The sequence below is a fragment of the Uloborus diversus genome, unplaced genomic scaffold (assembly GCF_026930045.1).
Source record: "Uloborus diversus isolate 005 unplaced genomic scaffold, Udiv.v.3.1 scaffold_12, whole genome shotgun sequence".
NCBI classification, from domain to species: Eukaryota; Metazoa; Arthropoda; class Arachnida; order Araneae; family Uloboridae; genus Uloborus; species Uloborus diversus.
Genome location: NW_026557876.1, coordinates 6127719 through 6151246, shown reverse-complemented (window position 1 = coordinate 6151246; position 23528 = coordinate 6127719). Strand labels below are relative to the sequence as shown.

General features: G+C 33.4%; 1 protein-coding gene across 1 annotated transcript in view; it reads left to right on the top strand.

Moving 5' to 3' along the window:
- Positions 1-23528, top strand: part of LOC129232480 (protein arginine N-methyltransferase 1-like) — a 59822-nt gene that overhangs the window by 29717 nt on the left and 6577 nt on the right. Inside the window, exons 6-9 of the mRNA XM_054866626.1 lie at positions 1234-1376; positions 6555-6642; positions 7371-7486; positions 16327-16477. Coding sequence (XP_054722601.1) covers positions 1234-1376; positions 6555-6642; positions 7371-7486; positions 16327-16477 — 498 coding nt within the window. The remainder of the gene's footprint in view (positions 1-1233; positions 1377-6554; positions 6643-7370; positions 7487-16326; positions 16478-23528) is intronic.

Sequence of the window (23528 nt, the reverse complement as noted above, 5' to 3'; positions counted from 1 at the left end):
ATGAAAGACTTTTTAGCAGATTAGCGTCTGAAGCAATATGGATAAAATATTCTGAAGATAAAATTTGACGGAAAATTTTTGCATTTTTCAAGAAAATAATTAATTATCCAGGGGGGAAATTACAGCACAATTTGCAGAACGTTTAATAGTTTGCATTGTATTGCAATAGACATCCAATTCTAGTTTTAGAAACTTAAGCACTTAAAGAATCTTGTCTACTTCCATCTTCGAAGTAACCAAATATGGCGACTGCACTAAAAATTAAGTTTTAGGTTTTTGAATTTGTATCATAAAAAATAATTATAAAATTAAAATCCCCATTAAACATCAATTTAATTGAACTGTTATAGCTTTTAGCACATTAGCTTCCAATGCAATAAGGATAAGATGAAATTTTAAATACAAAATTTTTCATTTATCAAGAAAACTGTTAAATAATTTAAAAATAAAATAAAAATGCTTTACAGCACATTTTGCGTTATTTTCATTAGTTTGCATTTGAATCAACATTAAATTCTGCTTTGTTTTTGCAAACTTAAGTACTTTGCCTACTTCCATCTTGTGAATATGGCATCTATGTTTCACACGTAACTGAAAAGTACTGCCGTTCTGGTCAAAAAACGATCTTCCTTGATGTGTTTATCCTCAGGCATATGCTTCCAAAGCGATTTAATTTCTTCCACCCTCTTGAGTTTGTGCATAATCTCTTTCATCCTAAGATTTTTTTTCTTAGGAACAACAGGAGGAAAATGGCGACTGAGGACGTTTATTTTAGGTCGCCACTTTTTTCGTGACAGTGAATCTTGACCTTTATGCATCTATTTTTGAAAGGATGGTTTTTTCATCAATGGCTAAAGGCCAACCCTACTTATGTGTACAGTGTAACCCCGATTTAACTATTGTCTAGGGACTGCAAAAAGTTATCATTAAATCGAGAAGCATAGAAATTCAATGCAGTCAAAGCCAGACCAGTGAATTGCATCAATAAATTGAGGTTAAATTGAAGCTACACTGTATTTCAATTCACTCTTGTTGCACGACATTTTGAAAATGTTAGCGATACAACATCATCAATAAAGTGTTGCTCCATATTTATTATTCGATTAAAACAACAGTTAAGCAGTTGGTGCCTATGCTGTGAAAAGGGTACTCAGAAAATTTCGAGCAACTTCAATGTTTTATGAAAAATGTTTTTAAGCTGCGGTTTAAATTGAAAGATTCCATTTATTTTAGTCATCACCATCGTAAAAGGAAAGGTAGAGGATGTTGAAATTCCTGCTGAAAAGGTGGACATTATCATATCCGAATGGATGGGCTACTGCCTCTTCTATGAATCGATGCTGGATACAGTTCTCTTTGCCAGAGATAAGTGGCTGGTAAGTGATTTTTTTTTTTTTTTTTTTTTTTTTTTTTTGCATGCAGAAAGGGGGGAATGCAACTTGAGAGTTTAGAACAGTTCACGCATATTTCAAAGTAAGGACACTGATACAGCCAACACTCGATTACTCGAAGTCCTAAAGGACCAGAGTTGTAGTTTTGGCCAGACAAAACTGGTTTTATCCAGGCCCCTGGCTAAAACCGGCTAAAACTGGATTTAACCACCATAGAACTGGCCAAAACTAAATTACATGAAAATACACTTCTAATTTGTATGTATGTGAGAGATGTGTGTTTTGCAACTAATAAATCTGTTAGTTGAAAGTTTTTTAATTAAGCACAACAATTTTAGTTAATTAAATATAATATTAGTGAAGTAATTTACATTATTATAACAATAGTAGCGAATAAATTTCAACTTTCTACAAAATTAATAACTGAAATAGCTCACAACTAAAACAAAAGACATCAGGAATACAGAACAGCCTGTAACATAAATATAGTAACTTTTCAGTAGTGTTGCTTTTTCATCTTCAAAATTGTTTCCCCCCTGTACCTTTAGTTTTGTTTGGAAAAATATGCCTATATTTGTTTCTAAAAGAAGCTTTCTTTTTTCTCATTTATTCTTCAAAATTACTTGAAATACTTTCAAATACTTTGTACATTTGTGTGTGAGAATTAAAATCTATCTGTTCAACTTACAATATTTCACTCTATTATTTTTTTAATGTTACTGCATATTTTTCATGTAAACCTTATCTTCTAAACATGCTGTAATTTCTACAAACTGTAAAACATACTATTTAGATAAATAATGAAAGATAATTGATTATGGTTTGTTTTGCATTTCTTTTTAATAAATTATTATTTGGTTTTCATTTTAAAATTTAATATTATCTAAGTGGTTAAAACTGGATAAAACTGATTTTATCTTGGTCAGTTTAAACCGGTTTTATTCATGGTTAAAACCACCACTGGCCGAAACTCTTACAACCCTGCAAAGGACTAGTAAAACCGTTCCTTTTATTGGAAGTTTCCACAACAGAGTTTGGGACCCAAAGAAAACTTCGAGACAAATGAATATTAGAGTTATAAGCTTAGAGTTATTTTCAAAGTAATGGCACTGATGTTTCAAAATTGTTTATTAAATCTTGGTGTTCAGGAGAGAGGGAGAAAGGTTTAAAACATTCTCTGCTTAATTTGTTAGACAAAGGCAAACTAGTGGCAATAATTAGCATGGAGAGTTTCTCTAACGTCTCAAAACTTTGAGTTCATACTAAAGTGCCAGTTTAGTGTATATGTTCTTTATTCCTTTACAGATTTGTCACATTCTGAAGCTCGCAAGTTTATGCATTATTCGAACCCAAAATATGTGCTTGCCTCATTTTAGTAATATCTGTTCTTTCATTGATTTTTTTTTTTTTCATTTGGTTTACCAAGGAAAACTAATTCGCTTATTGCTTTTAATAAACCTTGTAGATCGGTTTAATACGTTTTTAAACCAAAATTTTTTAATTAACCTTGAACTCATTTAATTTTAAATGCTTTCATTTAATGCCCTTAAAGTGCAGGGTTTTTTAAAGAGCGTCGAGTACGAGCGGAAAACGCCGAATTCCAGGTAACTGAATTTTCCAGATAGTTGAGAAAAATTAAATTCTACAATGAGGTGCTGGGTAATTAAACAGAAATGGTGCCATTTAAAAAAACAAAAACAAAGCCGGGACTTAAAGAAAAATCATAAATAAGCCTCCCACTCCTTACATTAAAGAAAATCCAGTATTTTTTTTTACTTTGAGTATTTCTATTTCTTTTGCTCTTACATTCCCTTAGGAATATTATTAAAAATTCTTGAAAAGTAAGTAGAAAACAAAGTACATACATTATAGAATAAATGCTGCATTTTACTGTCTTGAAACTATTGTTAGTTTTTAGAAATCTGTGCAGCTATATCACTTTGCTGTAAACTGAACAAAGCTGATGATTCAGCTTCTTGTCCCAACATACAGTTACATTCCTTCTGATTGTAACTTTTTAAGTGAAATTTAAGTTAATAAGTTTAAAAGTAGATGATTATAACTTTTCAAAAATGCCTTACTTTAATAGCAACTATTTAAAAAATTACTAGTTACATTGAAAGTGAATAAAAAGAAGCTGTGTCTGAAAATTCAAATTTGATCACTGTTTTCAAATGTTTGCTACAAAATGTAAATACAGTAGAGTTTGGAAATCTAAGTCTCAAAAGTCTGAGATTTCGCTTAATTTGAGGTGCTTTGTTGATATTTTTAAGGTATACTTTTTATGAAGAAAAAGTGTTTCAATGTGATGTTTTGCTATGTTGTAGAACTTTCCTAACAACCAAATGATACTGAAAGGTTTAAGTGGCATCAAATATTCCTTTTCTGTCAGAAATGGAGGAAGTAGGTTGATAACAAAAAATAACATGAAATTAAAGCATTGTTTTGCCTCAAAAAACAAACACACAGCTCTTTAGGAATGTCCGATTGCAATTAAAAAGGGAAGTACGAAAAAAAAATTCGAGGATGATCAGAGGGCATTTTTTTGGTTGCCTGCAAGTTTACGCACAAGTATGTGTAGACATCAAGAAAAAAACGGATCAAAACTCATTTAAGGTCAATTAAGACTATATTAATGTTGATATTTGAGTGATAAATTTTTTGAGGAGACAATATTTTTTAATCATAGCATAAAGAAGTAAACAGCGCGTGTCCTTATGTAGTCTAAGTAATTTTTCCGATAATCCGAGTTTTCAGTAATCCAAGGTAGAGTGAGCTCCAATTACCTCCGATTTTCGAGTCTACTGTAATAGTGACTTTTAAAATTTGTCACCAAGTTCATTTTTTAATATGAAAGGTGGTAACTGATGGAGAGATGATAGAATTTCTGTTTTTCCTATTTTATTTTAAAAAAGATATTTAACTTGAGTTATCGCATTTTGCCTACTAAGCTTAGTATGGCCCTGTTAAGCGCACTTATCTCACATGGAAAGATGTTGGGATGCTTGGGAACTCCTGGTATATTGATTTTGCTGGAAAATAATTGTTGCAGAGTCGGCAATCATGTGAAACACAAACTGAAAATCTACTTGAATAATCACAAGTACTTCTCAGAATATTCTGTAAGTTACCGCCCCATAGCCAGGGCTAAGGCAGAAATACCTGAAATACACCGCCAGCTCAGTCAATTTCAGCCGAGGACTGCAGTTTCGTGTTGATTAGCACTCATCAGCCCGGCATAGAAGTGACTGATCTGGAGATGGAAAACCTCTTAAGTAAGCCAAGAGTGCCAAACAAACTGGTAGCTAATACAGAATTAGCACTGACCAGGTGAGTGACCGAAGCAATGGTTCGGTTCAACTCGGATATTGAAGGCAAGACAGGTATATTCAGTAAGTTATCGCCCCATAGCCAGGGCTAAGACAGAAATACATGAAATAATACATCGCCAGCTCGGTCAGTTTTAGCCGAGGACTGCAGTTTCGTGTTGATTAGCACTCATCAGCCTGGCATAGAAGTGACTGATCTGGAGATTGAAAACCTCTTAAGAAAGCCAAGAGTGCCAAACAAACTGGTAGCTAATACAGAATTAGCACTGACCAGACGAGTAACCGAAGCAATGGTTCGGTTCAACTCGGATATTGAAGGCAAGACAGGTATATTCAGTAAGTTATCGCCCCATAGCCAGGGCTAAGACAGAAATACATGAAATAATACATCGCCAGCTCTGTCAGTTCTAGCCGAGGACTGCAGTTTCGTGCAGTTAAAACCTCTTAAGGAGAGAGATCCTTAAGAGGTTTCCCACCACCAGCTCAGTCACTCCTATGCCGGGCTGATGAGTGCTAATAAGCACGAAAGTATAGTCCTCGGCTGGAATCGACTGAGCTGGCGGTGTATTTCATGTACTTCTCAGATTAACTGGTAAATATTTATTCAGCTAAAATCATAAAACACTATTGCGCCTTATATAAACTTAAAAACATTCCATCTCGGCATTTCCTTACGAGTTGCCCTTACGTGCACCTACCCACAAGTAGCTCCAAAAGAAAAGATCGAAAGGGGGGAATACTCACTTCATCGAAGTTTTATACCTGGGATCGCTACTGCAACTGCTCAGTTACATGCAAATCAAAATGTCTTTCTTCTTTGATTTAGAAGTGAATAAAACAGTTAGCATTTTAACGTAGACGCCAAACCAAAATTAGTTTAGAAAATATTTACATGGAGGACAGGAGGCACATGACCAGGAATGTTACCTTATTTCCCAACAGATTTGAAGTTATGAACTGTTTATTATTTCAGTATCCAAGATCCCATCGCATGTTTCGTTGTTTTTTGAAAACATGCCTGTTTCCACCTGGATAGTGGTAGAGATCCTCTTATTTAAGTACACTAGAATCTCGAAAATCTGAGGTAATTGGGGTTTGTGCCGCCTCAGATTACTGAAAACTCGAAATATCCGGAAAAATTCCTTGGGCGACAATAGGACATGCACCTTTTACTTCCTTACATGGAAAAAAGGAAGCACTGTCTCTCAAAAAATTTATCACTCAAATTTATGTTTGAGTTAACCCTAAAACCAATTTTGATTTTTTTTTTCTTGATATTTGAACATATTTGTCTCTTAACTTGCAGACAACCAAAAAAATGGATGAGTTTTCTCATGACAATTGTGTCTATATGTGTGTATGAACCTCACACAACACAAAAAGTTTCGTCATGTAAGATTAGAATTTTGTACATATGATTCATGCAGCATCAAGTTGACCACTTCCTTTTTTTTATTACAATCCTATATTCCAAAAGAGCTGTTTATTCGTTCTTTGAAGCAAAACAGCATTTTTATTTCAAGCTTTTTTTTTTTTTTGTATCCAATCTGCTATTTTTACGGCATCTCCAAATCAATCTCTAACAGTCATAGTTACTAAATACTTCGTGCCACTTGGTGTTAATGACATCGGCCATTCAATACTTTTTTATAACTTTATTCCATGTAAATAAAGTTCTACATAGCAAACTATTTCGATTTTCAGATTTTAATTTTTTCTTCATAAAAAGTATACCTTAAAATATCAACAAAGGCACCTCAAACTAAGCTGAACTTCGGACTTTTGAGATTCTACTGTAAACTGCCTTTTCTAACAGATCCCTGTTTGCTTTCAGAAACCTGATGGTATGATGTTTCCTGACAGGGCAACATTATTCTTATGTGCCATTGAAGACAGACAGTACAAAGATGAAAAGATAAATTGTAAGTTTTGTCAGCTTTATGCATTGATAACTTCAGACAGGAATGTCTGTTAAGAAATGTTTAAAAAAAGTTATTTCTTGTAAAGTATACATGTAAAAACTTGCGCTTAATGCATGCTATCCCTTTCTGTGAAAAATCAAGTCTCACATTTGAAAAATGACTGCTATGATGTGCTTTCTTCAAGATTAATTTGATGTGCAATTTGTAAAAATTAAATGATCCAGAATTTTTCAATTGTGAAGTTTTCTAGTAATGATTATTTAGCATTGTACATGATTTGATTTTTGTGTTTATAGCGAATTAAAAGGTTTCCATTGCTTGCATACATGAAATTGGCATGATTTTTTTTTTTAAGAATGCTTTCAATATGCAGTTTTCATATATTTTTTTCTTTTTGTAAAAATTTATCTGTAAACTGCAATTTATCAGTCGTGTTTACAGGAATATGCCCCCCCCCCCCCCCTTGTATTGCTAAAACCTTTAAAATGTAAAACCTGTGGTCCTAAATGAGCAAAATGAAAAAGGAATTTTGAAGATAAATTATGGCTATTTCAAGTAGGCCTCAATAGAGGCTTAGATTTAGAATGACGATGGAATTATTTGTTATTCTTGAAAAAGATCTAGTATTCTTCGATTTATGCTTGCCGTTTTGAAACTACTGCAACTTAGACTTAATATTTTTACATGATGCTTTGTTATGGAAATAGATTCTTTCTTTTTCTTAAAAGGGTGGGACAGTGTCTACGGATTCAACATGAGCTGCATCCGTAAAGTCGCCATCTCTGAGCCTCTTGTGGATGTCGTGGATCCCAAACAGGTGGTGACTAATGTCTGTTTACTAAAGGTAAGCCAACAGCACATTGAACTGGCATTGATAACTTTTAAACTTGATTTTAGATTTTCAAGTCTAAAAGTGATTATCAAAAATCAGGAGATTTTTCAAGACTTTTTTTTGGCGTATTTTAGACAATCCTTTGCCTTGATTCATTGTAAAATTACATGGTATTTTCCAAGTTTTAAAATATAACTATCCCAGTTCCACTATACATTAATTTCTGTGCTATTGACTATCAAGAATCGGGATCTTAATTTATTTACATTTTTAATTCAATGAAGCACTTGACCCCCCAGGATCCAAATATCCTACTTTTTAAGAAATGTTGAAAATATTTGGGTTTATTTTTATTTATTTTATTGGGTATTTAGCTTTTTTGAATTTACTGCATTACTTCCTCCAACAACTGTAGTGGTTGAGTAAACTTTTAGAATGTAAAATTGGCAGGGTTCATATACTTTTTGAAAAAGCTCTTGAAAAACTGCTTTGATTGGCTTTTTCCCTTTAAGGGATTTTTAAAATGTATTTTAGCTAACTCTTTATTTTCCCCTATTACTGCTTAAAAAACATTTTCTTATAGTTTATGCTATATTTGTCTTGTGGCAAAAAAGTTTCCAAAATTAAGGAATTTTAATGTTTGGAAAAATCAATGATCAAAAACCTTTTTTTTTTAATATTAAATGATCATCATGGTTATATATTCTCTGCCTTTAAAATGAACCTAACTTAATGAATAGTAGTGACACCAATGCATTTTAAAAGCTAGTATGCAATTGTGTATCCCCCACCCCCTGCATTTCAAATCTTGTTCCTTGTTTTTTTTTACCTCAAAAACAGTATTTGTGCTATCACTCCTTGAAAAATATCTGGCTTTGAAAAATTCCTGCAACTTACTTTGTGTACAAGAATTAATATAATTGCTATAATTACTTGTCTACGGAAATGTATTTCAGTTGTGATAGTTGTTTGTTTCCCCCTTTAAAGTAATATTTTCTTTTAGTTTTTATGTTTAAAGTCATACACATTCAGTTTTTAAAAATTGAAACACAGTAATTTTCATTAATACAGTGGACTCCCTCAATCTGAACACTCTCTAATGTGAGCACCCCGATATTCTGAACACATTTTGATGGTCCTGGCGAAACTTATACTTAACATAAGCTCACCTCTATGTACTCTGAACAAACACTGACGTATTAGAGGTGCGACATCAATGGCAAAACATCAATGTTAGAAATTAAAACATCGATGGTATTGAACCAAAAAACCTTCGATGTTTCCAAACATTGATGTTTTAAAACATCGATCTTTTTATCAATGTATAACATACATTTTTGAATATACTACACTAATTTAAGAGGGCAAAAATTGATAAGAAGAAAAGCACTGATTAGTACAAACTAGTTATAGTAATAAGGAAGTATTTTCAATCTAACTAAAAGTACCGTATTTTCCGGCCTATAATCCGCATTCACCGTATAATCCGCAGCGCGCTATTTTTGTCAAAACGAAAAATTTCGGCAGATAATACGCGGGCGGCGTATAGTACGCACCCGTTCGGTAGGTTTCTTACAACACATACTACCATACGAAAATCATTTTGCACTCAATTATAAACGATGTTTCGTCCAACTTCTCTAAATTATGAAATTAGAGTATGACACTTGCATATTTATATTAACATATATTTTTTGCTGACACTCATGAAAATGACTACTTAAAAACTAATTCCGTTAACAAATTTTAAATAAAATAAATCAAGCTGTATTATTCAGATTACTTAATGGGAAAATATATTATAAATTCAGATACAAATGCTAAAACAGTATAATATAAAAATATATTCACCTACCCTTTACTTCTAGCAACTGTAAAAAATATCTAAATAAGACAAATATCGCAAGAAATGATCTTTATTTTAATCAAACCCATCAAAGCTAGATGTATCACATTCCGAGTCAAACAACATTAACAAATCTTCAGAAATGACCGGCTGCACATTAATTTCAGATTCGTCAGAGTCACTTTCTTCACTAGCAATGAGTCCCGCTTTACGAAACGAATTTCGAATCGTTGATGGCGTAACCGCATTCCAGGCAGAGTTCACCCATTCCGCAATTTCAGCATATGAAGCTCTTTTCATGTTGCCGCTAGGAGTAAACTGATGGTCCTTCGAAGAAATCCACCGCTCCCAATGGCCACGGACTTTGCTCTTGAACGAGCGGTTCACCCCGAGGTCCAACGGTTGCAGCTTCTTCGTCAGACCTCCGGGGATAATTGCTGGTTTTGCTGACACCACCTTCATCGCACTTTTCACTTCCTCCTTTAGATGTGCTCGCAGTGAATCCATAATTAAGAGAGCAGTTGGACGAAAAAAAGCGCCAGCTCTGCGACGCCACACGCTCTGTAACCACGATATCATAAGATCAGAGTTCATCCAACCCTTTTCGTTTGCTCGCACTTCCACGCCTTTCGGAAAATTTTCCTTTGGAAGGGTTTTTCGTTTGAAAATTAACATTGGCAGGAATTTGGTCCCATCAGCGGCACAGGAAAGCACAACGGTGAAATTACTCTTCTCATGTCCCGTCGTCGCGACGTGCACAGTAGAAACACCGCGTGAGTCAACAGTTCTGTTTGGTGGGCAGTCGAATGAGAGTGGAACTTCGTCCATATTTATGACTTGGGATAGTTGGAAATTATTTTCCGCAATTGTCGTTGCGCAGAATTTCCGGAAGTTTTCGGACTTCAGTTCCCAGTCGTTGGGGAGGCTCTGGCCAACAGTCGTCGTGTGGCGCATGGACAAATTATATCGCTTCATGAAACGAAAACACCAGGTCGCTCCACCGTTGAAATTAGCCAAGTCCATTTCCTTAGCGATGCTGCGGGCCTTAAGTCGAATTTTAACTGTAGACACAGGATGGCCTTGCTCCCGTTCATCCATCACGTAGCGATTCAAGCGCTCCTCTAGCATAGGCCATGCGGGTTTCCCATGCCGGTCAGATCTCCGCTTCTTGTTGGACGAAAGAAACTTGTCCTTATTTTTTCTCCAAAGTCTCACGTTCGCTTCATTGACGTTGAATAAACGAGCGGCATTCCTATTACCAACTTCTTCCGCCTTTTCAATTGCTTGTAGCTTGAATTCGGCCGTATAGCTAACACGTTTCATCTTCGCCATTTTTCTCGAACGTACAACAATCGTAATTTCGAAGCATATACCTACTGCGCACCGCTTTTCTCTCCCTCCGCTTCAGCTCTTCGCGCATGCGCATTAGCGATGACTCAGGTAAGTTGCGGTTTATGTTTAGACTCATGCTGCCATCTGTGATTTCTCGATTGAAGCTTTACTACCGCGCGTAAAAGAAAAAAAACCTCATATAATACGCACCGGCCTATAATACGCACCACGAAAAATTTCACTTTTTTAACAGATTATCCGCGGATTATAGGCCGGAAAATACGGTAAATTTACATCAAAAAAGAATCTAAGAAAAAATGTATCATAGCACTTACCGTCAGCCGAATGATGAGAAAAAGAGGTGCTGGTTATTTTAAAAATACAAAATTATTCTAAATTTATTTTTAAGAGCAAGAAATATGTGTTGTACTGTTAGTTAATTAAACAGAGATTTTAAGTAGTAAAGGGAAAACTTGTTGGGGGAAATCGATAAGTAACCCCGAATATTGGTGTTGACAGTTTGGAGAAAAAGAAGTTTGTTTACTTTGTCCCCCAGAAGTGCATTTCTCTATTTGCAGACTCTCCCACCAGTCAGAGAAACATCTCTTTCCGATGAAACGGAAGGTGCCATCACTATCAAATACTTTAAAGCAACTTTTACCAGCTCTGAATTTTTAAAGTTATAATTTTCACCATAGTAACGTATAGGATTTTCGTTTGGTTTAAGAATTGGAGTCTTAAAATAGACTGCAAGTTCTGGCACCAGGCTACCAGTGTCAGGTTCTTCCAATAGCTTTAACACCTCTTCCTTACTCTCTAGTTAATCTTCTGCTATCTTGTAGTGATCTTCCCAAAAATCATCCTCTACTCAGAAAAATAGAACTTATAAAATGGTTGCAAAAGAATTGATTTTTTTTTGGCAACTCCATTAGTTTAGTAAACTTAGTTACCTAGCGAGAAAATTGGAGCTATCTTTTAAATAATTTCCATTTAAAATGCAAAAACATCAACATAGAAAAAACATTGAAACCAAAACATCGATGGTCCATAAACATCGAAAGTAAAACGTCGATGTTTAAACACAAACATTGATGTTTCCAAAACTTCGACATTGATGTCGCACCCCTACCCAGTATTATGAATGCTACTTTTAACCCTATTCAATTATTATCTCTATATAATTTGAACGTGTTCATATTCGGTGCTTGGGAATTCCAGTGGATCAAATTTGGAAAGCTTGAAATACATTCAAGATTTCATCGCAATGATTGAATGGCATTAAAGTGAAAATGGAGAGAAGAGAAAAAATTTATTTTCCTGGATATTACTGCATCACATGAAATCATTCAGCTGAGCAATATGGGCTTGAAGTTTCTGCCACTGAACTACATATCATGAATCAATTAGTGTATCAAGTTGTATTCAAGACCTTCGAAGTGTGATTACCTTCAAGCAAAATTTGGCTGAGAATCTCCCGGAAACGTTTTCACTTGGATGATAGCACGTACTTTGCATGAAAATACCAAATGTAAACACAGATTAAAAGCAACTTTTTTATTTCAGGGTATTGCACCAATATGTGTATTGCAACATTTTATTATCTTTAGCAAAAAAGCTAAAATTGGGGAACAGTCTTTAGCAAAATGCTAAAATTCAACCTCGACATCTTTGAAGAAATAAATGCACAATAGATAATATTTTTTAAAATGTTTAAAATGAAAAACTCAAAATTTTCTTAGCATTGAGGGAGCAAAATTTTTTTTAACAACCCTTAAAAATTGGGGTGGGGGGGGGGACATAATGCTCATTAAGACGAAATATTCTTGAACTTAATAGCAATTTACACATGTTAGCTAAGATTTATAAATACGACTAAGTTCAATATCTCCATACTCAAAGTGAAAATGACTTGTACCATTTTTCGCAATTTGCATAGTATTTTCGCATTTTGCGAAAAATGCAACCGTAGCGGAAACTCTAGGAAGAGTTAATGTCCTACTGAGTTGAATTAGACATTGCTCTAGCCACCAATCCAAAACTCAGCACCTCGATCTCAGTTACTGCTATAGCTCACTGGGCAAAGTATTTGTTAAACTGTGAGCTTTTAAAAGTGCTCAGCTTACTAACTTTTAGTGGTCAACCAGGACGTGTGATAGTTCTTGAAAAAACATATTTATCTTGTGCAACATCAAGAAGAGCCAAAGTTAAAAGTAACTTGTTTATTATGACTATGATATATACAGTGACATGTTAAACGAAATATTGAGAATGCGCTCTTTGCAATGCTAAGTATCTCATTATACTTTAAATGACTTCTGAAGCCAACATTCTAAGTCAAAGTATGAAACGTTTATCATATTGAGCTATGATAGTCATTGCAAGAGCAGTAAGCCGAAGCTATCGGCAAAAACGGACAGACTCAACTGAGCTGCCGAAAAAAAACAACCAAGTCTGACTTGGGTTGAAATTGAAAGGGAGGGTTGAACGAGGCAAAGTGCCGCAGGGTGGCGACAGATCAGGGAAAAGTCAGGGAACTTTATTAATCAGGGAAAAGTCGGGGAAATATCAGGGAATTTTGAAAAAATTACAAAAAATCAGGGAAAATTGATTTTTTGAAGAAAGAAATTTTTTTTTGCTTTGCAAAATTAAGTACTCTTAATTCCCTACGCATTTTCCGCAAATTATCTGTTCAAAAAAAAAGAAAAAAAAAAGGTAAAATTAATGAGGTGCGATTATACACTGCCGCATATTTGTGCATCTTTTTTCCTCAACGTCAAAGTATTGAATCTTACTTATTAACCACAGGATGAACTTCCTAAGATTGCTTTTGTGTCTGTTAGGTTGTTTATTTTACCTAGCTTGAAATTTCCTTTTACGCTTTCAATCCTACGTAAAATAAACCATACAGGCAAAGAGGAAGCCTTCAATTATGCCTTAGCTCCTTTGCCTTTATTCCATTGTCTTGAAGTAATTAGCGTACTATAATCACGATTTCAAGAAGAAATCTTTGGTTTTTGAATTAATTCAATAAAAACTCAAAAGTTATTACTTCTTCGCATTTTTAATTGAATTGCTAAAATTGAACTTTCAATTAAAAAAACTTTGTTTTTTGCCGTTATACTATTTGTTGTCACCGCAGATTATAAAGGTTTTCTTTTCTTCAGACTTTAGTGATTCTTTGATTTTATAACCAAGCTGTATTCTTTTATATATTTTGAAATTCTTTTTTTTTTCTTGCATTTCAAAGTTGTTTGTTACAAAAGCAATCTAAGATTTTTTCTCGTTACATACTGAAATCATTTGAAATAGAGTTAACTTGTGTACTTAAGAAAATATCTTTATTTTTTTATTGTTAAAATGCTGTATTCATTCATTAAAACCTATGTTCTTGATTAGAGAAAAACTCCCTATGAATGGTTGTCAAAGGGTTTCATCTGTTTTGCATAAATATGTCAATTAGTTGTATAAGAATAACTACATTACTTCTATTCTTTTACTATTACTTGTTATTCTTGCAACAATTATTATACTGTTTGAAAACTTAGAACTAAAAAGTAATTGAAATTATTTTGAACTATCATAAATACACATGTTTTTAAAAGTAATTTTAATAGTTTCTTAAATTCTTTTGCTAAGTGGTTTCTGGAAGTAAAGTTTTTTTTATTTTAATTTTCTATAATCTTTCCATTGTATAAAAATTCAATATACTGTTTTGTAGGTCATTCCCCCCCCCCCCCCCCCCCCCAAATTGTCATGTTTTTTTTTTTTTTTTGTTTTTTTTTTTTTTGTTTTTTTTTTTTTTTTTTTTGAACCATTTAATTAAAAAAAAGTAGCATTTTTTAAAAATATATCTTTAGTTCAACAACTTTACATAACTTAAAACGTTTAAAATACTGCATTTTATACAAACATACAATGGATTTCAAGTAAAGCAAAGAAAGAAAACCATTATCATTGGTAACGTAAGTCAGGGAAATTTGGTGAACTTAATCAGGGAAAAGTCAGGGAACTTTTTTTCACAGTTCCTGTCGCCACCCTGTGCCGGGAGCTTAAATGCTACCGGTAATTTGCATATTCTGCTGACACGATCTTGTTGCAAGAAGGAAAGAGCGAATGTGAAAAAACTAATTTAACTCCTTTCGTAACAGTGTTGAACATAGTCCACTAACTCAATAGAATACACATACATGCATTATCCAGTCTCCCTCTATAATGAACACACCCATAATCTGAGCACTTTTGTTTTGATCCCATGAGTGTTCAGAATAGAGAGGCCACTGAAATAATTCTTTCTTTTTGTATGGATTTGGAAAAGAAGCCCTAGTAATTTCAACTCTAACTGTACTACCTGCCTTTGGTTTGATATGCTCTGTTATTTCCTGTAAATTAGAAGAACTATATATCGAGCAATGCACAAAGTTTATTCTACAGTTGAAATTATAAACTTGATTCTTGAAGTGCAAAGTTATACTTTTGTGCTAAATTGTTAATAATCAAAGTCAATGGTAGAAGCTCAGCAAATTCCACTTGGGGTTACAAATACAGTAGAGTCTCGAAAATCCGAGGTAATTGGGGCTCGTGCCACCTCGGATTACTGAAAACTCGGGATTATCCGAAAAATTCTTTGGACTACATAAGGACATGCACTGTTCACTTCTTACGCTATGAAGCGGAAATATTGTCTCCTCGAAAAATTTATCACTCAAATTTCAAGATAAATTTATGTTTTAATTGACCCTGAACGAGTTTTAATTGTTTTTTCTTCATTGATGTCTGCACGGGCTTATGTGTAAATTTGCAGGCAACCAAAAAATGCCTTTGATCGTCCTCGAATAAATTCTGATGAGTTTTGTCGTGACATTTGTCTGTGTGTGAGCATGCGTATATACCTCACATAATACAAAAACGTTAGTCATAGAAGGAGGAAATTTCGTAGGTACGAATCGTACAGCGCCAAGTTTTGCACTTCATTTTTTGATTGCAATCGGATATTCTAAAAGAGATGTTTGTTTGTTCTTTGAGGCAAAACAATGTTTTAATTTCAAGTTAATTTTTGTATCAACCAACTTCTTACTTTCTCCAAGGCATTTCTTAAATCATCTCTAGCAGTCAATAAATATTTCTTGGCGCCTGTTATTGACATGAACCTTTCAATATCATGTTATTACTTTATTGTATGTTGTTAGGTAAGTTCTACAGAGCAAACTTTTTAGATTTTCAGATTTAAGTATTTTTTGTTTGTAAAAAGTGTACACAAAAATTATCAACCAAGCACCTCGAATTAAACGGAACCTCAGACTTTTGGGACTTGGATTTTCGAGACTACTGTAGCTCACTATGTGCTGCTCAAGATTTAGTTGAAATAAAAAGTTGACTTCATTTTGGACAAATTTACATAGTTTTTGTTTTGGTTCATGTATTATATTTTCATGAAAAGAATACATTTTTGTAATTAATTATTGTCGTGTAAGAATAATCAAATGAGTAGAAAAGGAATAATTCAAGTAGTAGTATGCCCACATATCCTTGTTGCTGCCATTGGGACAAATGTTCTTCAATATAAAATAGCTAGCTGGAGCATACGAAAGTTGCACCAGCTGGGCTGGCACAAGGCAACAACAATCAATAGTTACTATCTTGCCTTCGTTGTAAATTGTCTTATTTTGGTTTTCAGGAAGTAGATTTGTACACTGTTAAAGTAACAGATCTGAAGTTTTCGAGTCCATTCCACTTGCAAGTAAAACGAGATGATTACATACAAGCTTTTGTGACGTTTTTCAACGTCGAATTCACAAAGTGCCACAAGCGAACCGGATTCTCTACTGGTGAGTACCAACTTCCAGCAACATCCAAGTGTGGGTTAAGAAAGACTTCTCCCCCCCCCCCCCTCCCCTAAAAATTAATCTTAATTTTTACAAGAGATGGATATGGTCAGGGAAAAGCCAGAATTTATGGGGAAAAGTTTTTCAAAGGGGTTTATTTCCACTTGGGGGGGAAAATTTGGAAATTTCTAGCACAAAACTATGGACTCTGAAATTCTTAATACAGTCGACACTTATTATAGTGACCACACATCATAAAGACCATTCCATTATAACGACCAGTAGTAAAAGCCCCAACTCGAACCAACTCTATGTTAATTTGCTTTCTGTACAGCGACGGTTCTGTATTGCTTAATCCGATACAGCGATCGAATTCAGCAGACACTATTTCTCCCAATTATTTTTTTCTTAGTTAAAGATTGAGAGAAGAAGAAATAAAGGCGGTATTGTAAAAAACTATTCGTTGAAAGCTGAAAACCAACCTATTTCTCTTTCTCTCAATTTTTAATTTAAATTTTATTCGCTTTAGAATTATCCTAAATATAAATAAATTAAGATTAACTGCAATTTTTTAGAGTTTTAATCAAGAAATTATATATTTATTTTATTTCATGCATTTTAGCAGGAGCTAAACGCATAGAAAGTCTTTAGAATTAAAAAAAAAAAAACGTTTTTTTTATATTTGATTTTCAACTCTACCTTTTAAAGCGACCATTCATTATAAAGACCGTTTTCTGTGGGACGGAGATGGTCATTATATCAAGGGTCGGCTGTGCTTTCATTCCAATTTTTTTTTGCTTAAATATATATACAGTCGGACCTCCATATATCGAAGTAGCAAATTGCCGGAAAAAAATTTGATATATAGAAACAATCTTATTTTATCATAAAAATCTCCTAAAACATTAAAATTAAAGCTAATTTTCGTATATCGAACCCAATGGGTAATTTATATGAGCACTGGAGTAAATGAAAGTTAATAATTAAAAAAATAACAGAAATAACATTTTTGCGCCTTCTTACATCTTCATTCTTTGGCAATTCAACTTGATCCGCAACATTAGGGGATTTTCGTTTTGACAAGGTAATCGAAAGAAAAGTAAAAAATCAATCTACTTAACTTGAATGATTTTCACTGAAGCTAAAAAGACTGGGAATAATAATCAACGGACAAAAGGGGTAACTTGAAACTGATTTTACAGTGTTACTGGGTTACAACTAAGATTTGAAATAAACTTGGGAATTTAAGAACTCCAGAACGAAACGACAACTTATCTACACACCCTTCAACCCCAGATTCCTTATGAGTTTCGTAACAACCTTTAGTGAACATAATTTTATCACCTAGCCTTCATTTTTCATGATACAAACAGTCTAAAGCGGGAAAAAAAATCTACGAATGTCTCGAAAAAAATTTCAATAAAGACAGATTTATTCGATATATATGGAAACAATTTTATGTGTAATGAACGTAGAAGTTTGCTGGAATTTCGATATATAGAAAATTTCGATATGTGGAAGTTTGATGTATGAAGGTTCGACTGTGTGTGTGTATATATATATATATACATATATACATCTTTCTTTTCGTTCAGTATTCTACAAGAAAAACACTACTTTATTAATGAAAGCTGTAAGATAAGTTAATTTCTCTGTACACCAAAGTTTATTTGCTACTTTTCTCACCAACACTTAATGTTTACATAAAAAAAAATTTTGTAAATCAATAATACATACTTGCCAACTACTGTTTTTAATGGGAGACTCCCGTTTTTGCAGTTTTTTCAGTCAATCGTGAAAAAGTTTCACTTTCTTCTCAATAGATGGCGCCCTTTTCTAGTCTATCAATGTCAGAGAATAAGAATTTTTCCAATTAATAACTCATTTAGTAAAAATAAATTTCTTGGAAGCATTCCACATTGCATGTTCAACAAACCACGGGCTTTGCTATAAATTGCAGCAGATTTCAATCCTTTTGCATCTTGAAAATATTTCAATTATTTTGAAAGTTTGAAGTTATTTTAACATGGGCTACCCTATACCTACTTATTTTATGTTCTATTTTCAATATATATTTTTTTTTTTTCGGAGTTTTGTAACTAAATTTTTGTAGCTAATTTTTTTGGTAGAGACTGGAGAATGTACAAAACTTTAAGCCTATTCACTCCTTATTATTTAGTTTTTCCTTTGCAGTATATTTTTCTTGCTGCTACCAATTTGCTTACATCTGCGAAAAATCCCCATTTCACTTTAAATTTAGTATTTGTGTTATTTAAAAGAATAATTTAATAATTCTATTGTGAAGATATGTTGCTGGTGAATCACCTATATACCTTTAGTGGAATCTCCTGTTTTTTTTTCCTTCGAAGGTTGGCAAGTATGATAATATATCGTTTAAGTGTTTATGTGAAAGTTTCAATATATTTTTGTTCAATGTGTGTGTGTATATATATATATATATATATATATATATATATATATATATATAACTCATATGTACAGGGTGTCCTGAAAAAGACTGTTTTCAAAAATGTATAACAGGAAAACGGTAAATGATAAAAAAAATAATTCTTGCAGAAAATTCATGTGTTGTAAATTTTTCCCCCTGAGTTCCAAATTTAAATTCAAAATTTTTCCAATAGATGGCGCTGCAGATAGTGAGTCCATAAGAAAAAAAAGAAAAGATAGAATATTACATCATAATTTTTCGAAAATAATGAACAAAAGAAACTAGTATGTTGTGGCCATTACGAAACTTTCTTCTATATTTTTCTTTTTTTCTGATCCCTCCCCATGCTTGACGAGGAAGCAATATTCCCAACAAAAACAAAATGACACATGCAAAAACTTGACGACTATCCCAATGTCTGAATTATTACAAAAGCAAAGCAAAGAGCGAAAATTGAAAGTTATTTTAAAAGCCTTGCTTGAATGAATTACAAATATTTTATTTGTTAACAAACATAAGATGGCAACAGTTAAAAATTTTAAATCATTGAGATAATATTTCCTATCATTTCCATACAATTAAAATCACGAGAAATACGCAGACGACAATCTATTACGATTTATCTTTATTGTTGCATTAATTAAAATATTTTTATTCGCAAAAAAAAAAAAAATCAACTCCTTGGAGCGATCGGCGTCAAAATAGAACCAAAGCCTGTTTACATATGGATTCACATATATTCCAAATTTCAACCAGAACGTAGCATTACTTCTTGAGATAGGGCACTCAAAATGGAAAAAAAGAACGGGTGATTGCGCTACCCCCCCTTTTAGCTGTTGACACAAAAATAAAATCAGTTCTTATACCCACTAAGGGCTACTTGCCGATAAATTTTTCTTTCATTCCGTTCATTATTTCTTGAGATACAGCAGTCACAATTGACGACAAAAAACGTTCTACAGCTCAACCCCCGTTTGAGTTATTGACACCAAAATTGAATCATCACCTGTTCCTGTTAATGGTAACATATGGAACAAATTTTGTTTGATTCCGCCAGTAACTTCCTGAGGAATAGCAAGCACGCGTAACTCGAAAAACATCCCATTGCTCCACCCCCCTTGGAGGAATTCGCGCCAAAAACTAATGGGCACAAGTTCACATAGGGGCACATATGTGTACTAAATTTCGTTCGATTTCATGCGGTAGTTTTTGTTGTAGAGCGGCCACAAAAAACTGGTCACACACAGACGTGACACACATACATACATACACACACATACATACATACACACACACACACACACAGACAGACAGACATTTTCCAAAAATGGTCGAAATGGACTCGGCACACCTCAAAACGTTCGAATCCGTCAAAATTCGAAATTCGAAAATTTGCACGAATCCAATACTTTCTTCTATATGTTAGATATAGAAGAAAGTAAAAAACAATGTTTTCAAACAATCGTCGGCTGTAACCCCATGTCGCAACTGGAGGAAAAATCTGTATTTCAATTCTTCTTTTATACTTACCGGATAACTGTGCAGCGCCATCTATTGAAACATTACAGTCAGTCTTTTTCAGGACACATTGTATATAAATGCATGTAACAAACAAAAGAAAAAAGGCAAATTTGTCCCAAAAAACTTGATTGGCCAGTTTACAGAAATCACATCTTACTCAAAATTAATGGTTGGCAATTTGCCTAATTAAAGTTATTAGTTTTACAAATGCACAATGGTTTGGCAGTGTTGCTGTTATTACCTTTTCTTATGCTATTTCAAGATGTCTCCCTGTCACATGAAATCTTGTGCGCAAAGACATGATGCTGAGAAGTTTTTTAAAAAAAAGGCTACTTTGGTCTGAATTTCATGCTTGAAAAATCTGTTTCTTAAGTTTAAGATGAATATTGGGGAAACAGCGAGCAATCCTTTTTAATATTGGTTACTAAAGATTTACTAAGTTTACTAAAGGTTTTTTAACCTTTCAAAAAATTGATTCAATTCTGATTATTTCTCAGAATCAATAAGTATCAAACTCAACCAGTAAACCCTCTGCAAAATATGGTACTTGTGAAAATATGGTACCGTATATACTTTCGTATAGGTCGATCTCGTGTATAAGTCGATCCCCCTACTTTTAGGAGAAAAATCGAAAACCCGCATATAAGTAGAGTCCCTACTTTTGGAGAAAACTTTTGCGATCGTGATTTTTGAAATTGTGGTTTGAATTCTCTGTTACGATAATTTTTACTGGTTGCTTTTACTATGATTTTATATGAATAAAATTTTATACTGTAGCCATATTATATTGTTTTTTAAAAATGAGCAATATTTTGCGACTATCGCGAATACGGCGATCCCCGCATTTTTTGTGTAATCAGCCATTTACTGTAATTATTTATTCTTTATTTCACACTCAGACCATGCAAAATCATAGCGTATTTACTTTTTTAGCATCTGCTTCAAAGGGATGGACTAAAATAGGGAAAATATTAACGTTTTCAAGCTTTTTTTACTTCCTTTTACAAAAAAGGAAGTATTGTATTCGCGAAAAAATTTTCACTCAAAAATCGCCCTTAATTTCCATTTTGCTCACCCCCAAATGAATGTTGAGTTTTTTTTTTTCGATTCGACCACATGCGGAAAAGTGCCTAAGAATGTATAGACACGCGAAATATCCATTTTGACCATCACCGAGGTAATTACAACGACTTTTCTCGTGACGTCTGTATGTATCTCGCATAACTCAAAAATGGTATGTCCTAGAAAGTTGAAATTTGGTACATAGACTCGTAGTGGGGTCTAGTTGTGCACCTCCCCTTTTGGTTGCTTTCGGATGTTCCTAAGGGGGTCTTTTGCACCTTTTTGGGGGGAAATCATTGTTAATTTCGATGTAAACTCAAGTGGCGTTATAATTTGTCGGACACTTGGCGATATATCGCCAGTCTTTTGGTCGCCAAGTTTTGTCGCCAACTTGGCGACAAATTTGGCGGAGTTTTTTTTTTTTTTTTTTTTGGTTTCAATTTGGCCATTGTTGGTGATATTTAGAGAATAAATATTGAATCACATTAAAATAGCGAATAATGGGGAAATGACATTAAATTGGAGTAAAAGGAAGTCATGTGATGCACACACACATCAGCTCGTTTTTAAAGGAAAAATTGACAAATTTTCGGAAATTCTACTCCGCGTATAAGTCAACCCCCTAACTTGAAACATCATTTTTTGTAATAAATTTCTCAACTTATACGCAAGTATATACGGTACTCTATCTTTCTGTAGTTTTGTTGTGGTTTTTGAAAAGTTCGCTGTCTTCAGAAAATTTTACTTGGATCCACAATCACCCCTGATCAGAACTTGCTTAACAATGACCAACACTACATATAAATAAATCATTAATCAGACTTTAAATGTTTTTAGTTAATCCTCATGAAATGCTTAAAACTTTGGAGGTAAAAATAAATTTATAGGCACTCTTCTACGCAAGGAACGTTGTTTAAACATTTCAATTAAATCCACCAGCAAATATAATACGGGCACTGCGTGTTTATATAAGATTACTTGTAACTACATTCATGAATGTGTTCGGTAAGTTTGTATACTTTTTCTATGCTTGTGACCACGGAGTAGGAAGAAGGAGAGAAATGTCCTACGGGATTGCTAGTGTAAAAGTGGCAACGATTGTTCACTTTTTTAGAGGGCGCTGTCGGTGAACCGCCCCCGTCAATCACAGCAAATCAATGTAAATGATGCTAAGTTTCTCTTTTTTTTAGAGGCAGCTATTAAAGCAAAGAAAGAAAAAAAACTACTGGAAATTGGTTGTAATAAGGGGCCAGTATAGTTGACGATGTACGGCTTTCGTCCACAGGAAGTTAGCGCAGTATTTTGATGAAAAAATTTATTTTATTTTTCATAACCAACTTGCCGAATTCGTCTGCTATTAATATTGCGCTGTGCGATGTTTTATTTATTACGAGTTGGAATTTTTCTATTCCTGTAAATAATTGACGAAATGAGAATGTAGTAGAATTATTTACGTAAATATATTTTTTTAATTAGCTGTAAATTTCGTTACATTTTTCGAGAACTACTTAAAGCGAAAAATTATTTTGCTTTCACGACCTTTAACAGAAAAAAATAAATGTTAATGTTCTATTTACTTAACTTCAAGCTGATATTGATTATAATCATTTTATTCATGTATTTACTCACTGCCGAGACATAATTGTTATCATTATTTTTTTTAATTATTATTGCCTTTTTTTCTACAACCAAATCGAAAAAAATCGGGAAACCTTTTTCATTTAAAAATACATGTACAAAAAGAGTAAATTGTAATTTTCAAAAACATGATTATTTCAACAGAAAACCCCACAAACTATCTCAAAAAAGCGTTCCAAGGTATAAATTTTTGAATAAATAAGGTGTTTCGATTTTTTTTCCATTTGGTTGTCGAAAAAAATTCAATAATAAAAAAATAATGATAACAATTCTGTTTAAGAAGTGAGTAAATTATTATAATCAATATCAGCTTGAAGTTAAGTAAATAGAACATTAACATTTATTTTTATCTGTTAAAGGTCGTGAAAGCAAAATTTTTTTTCG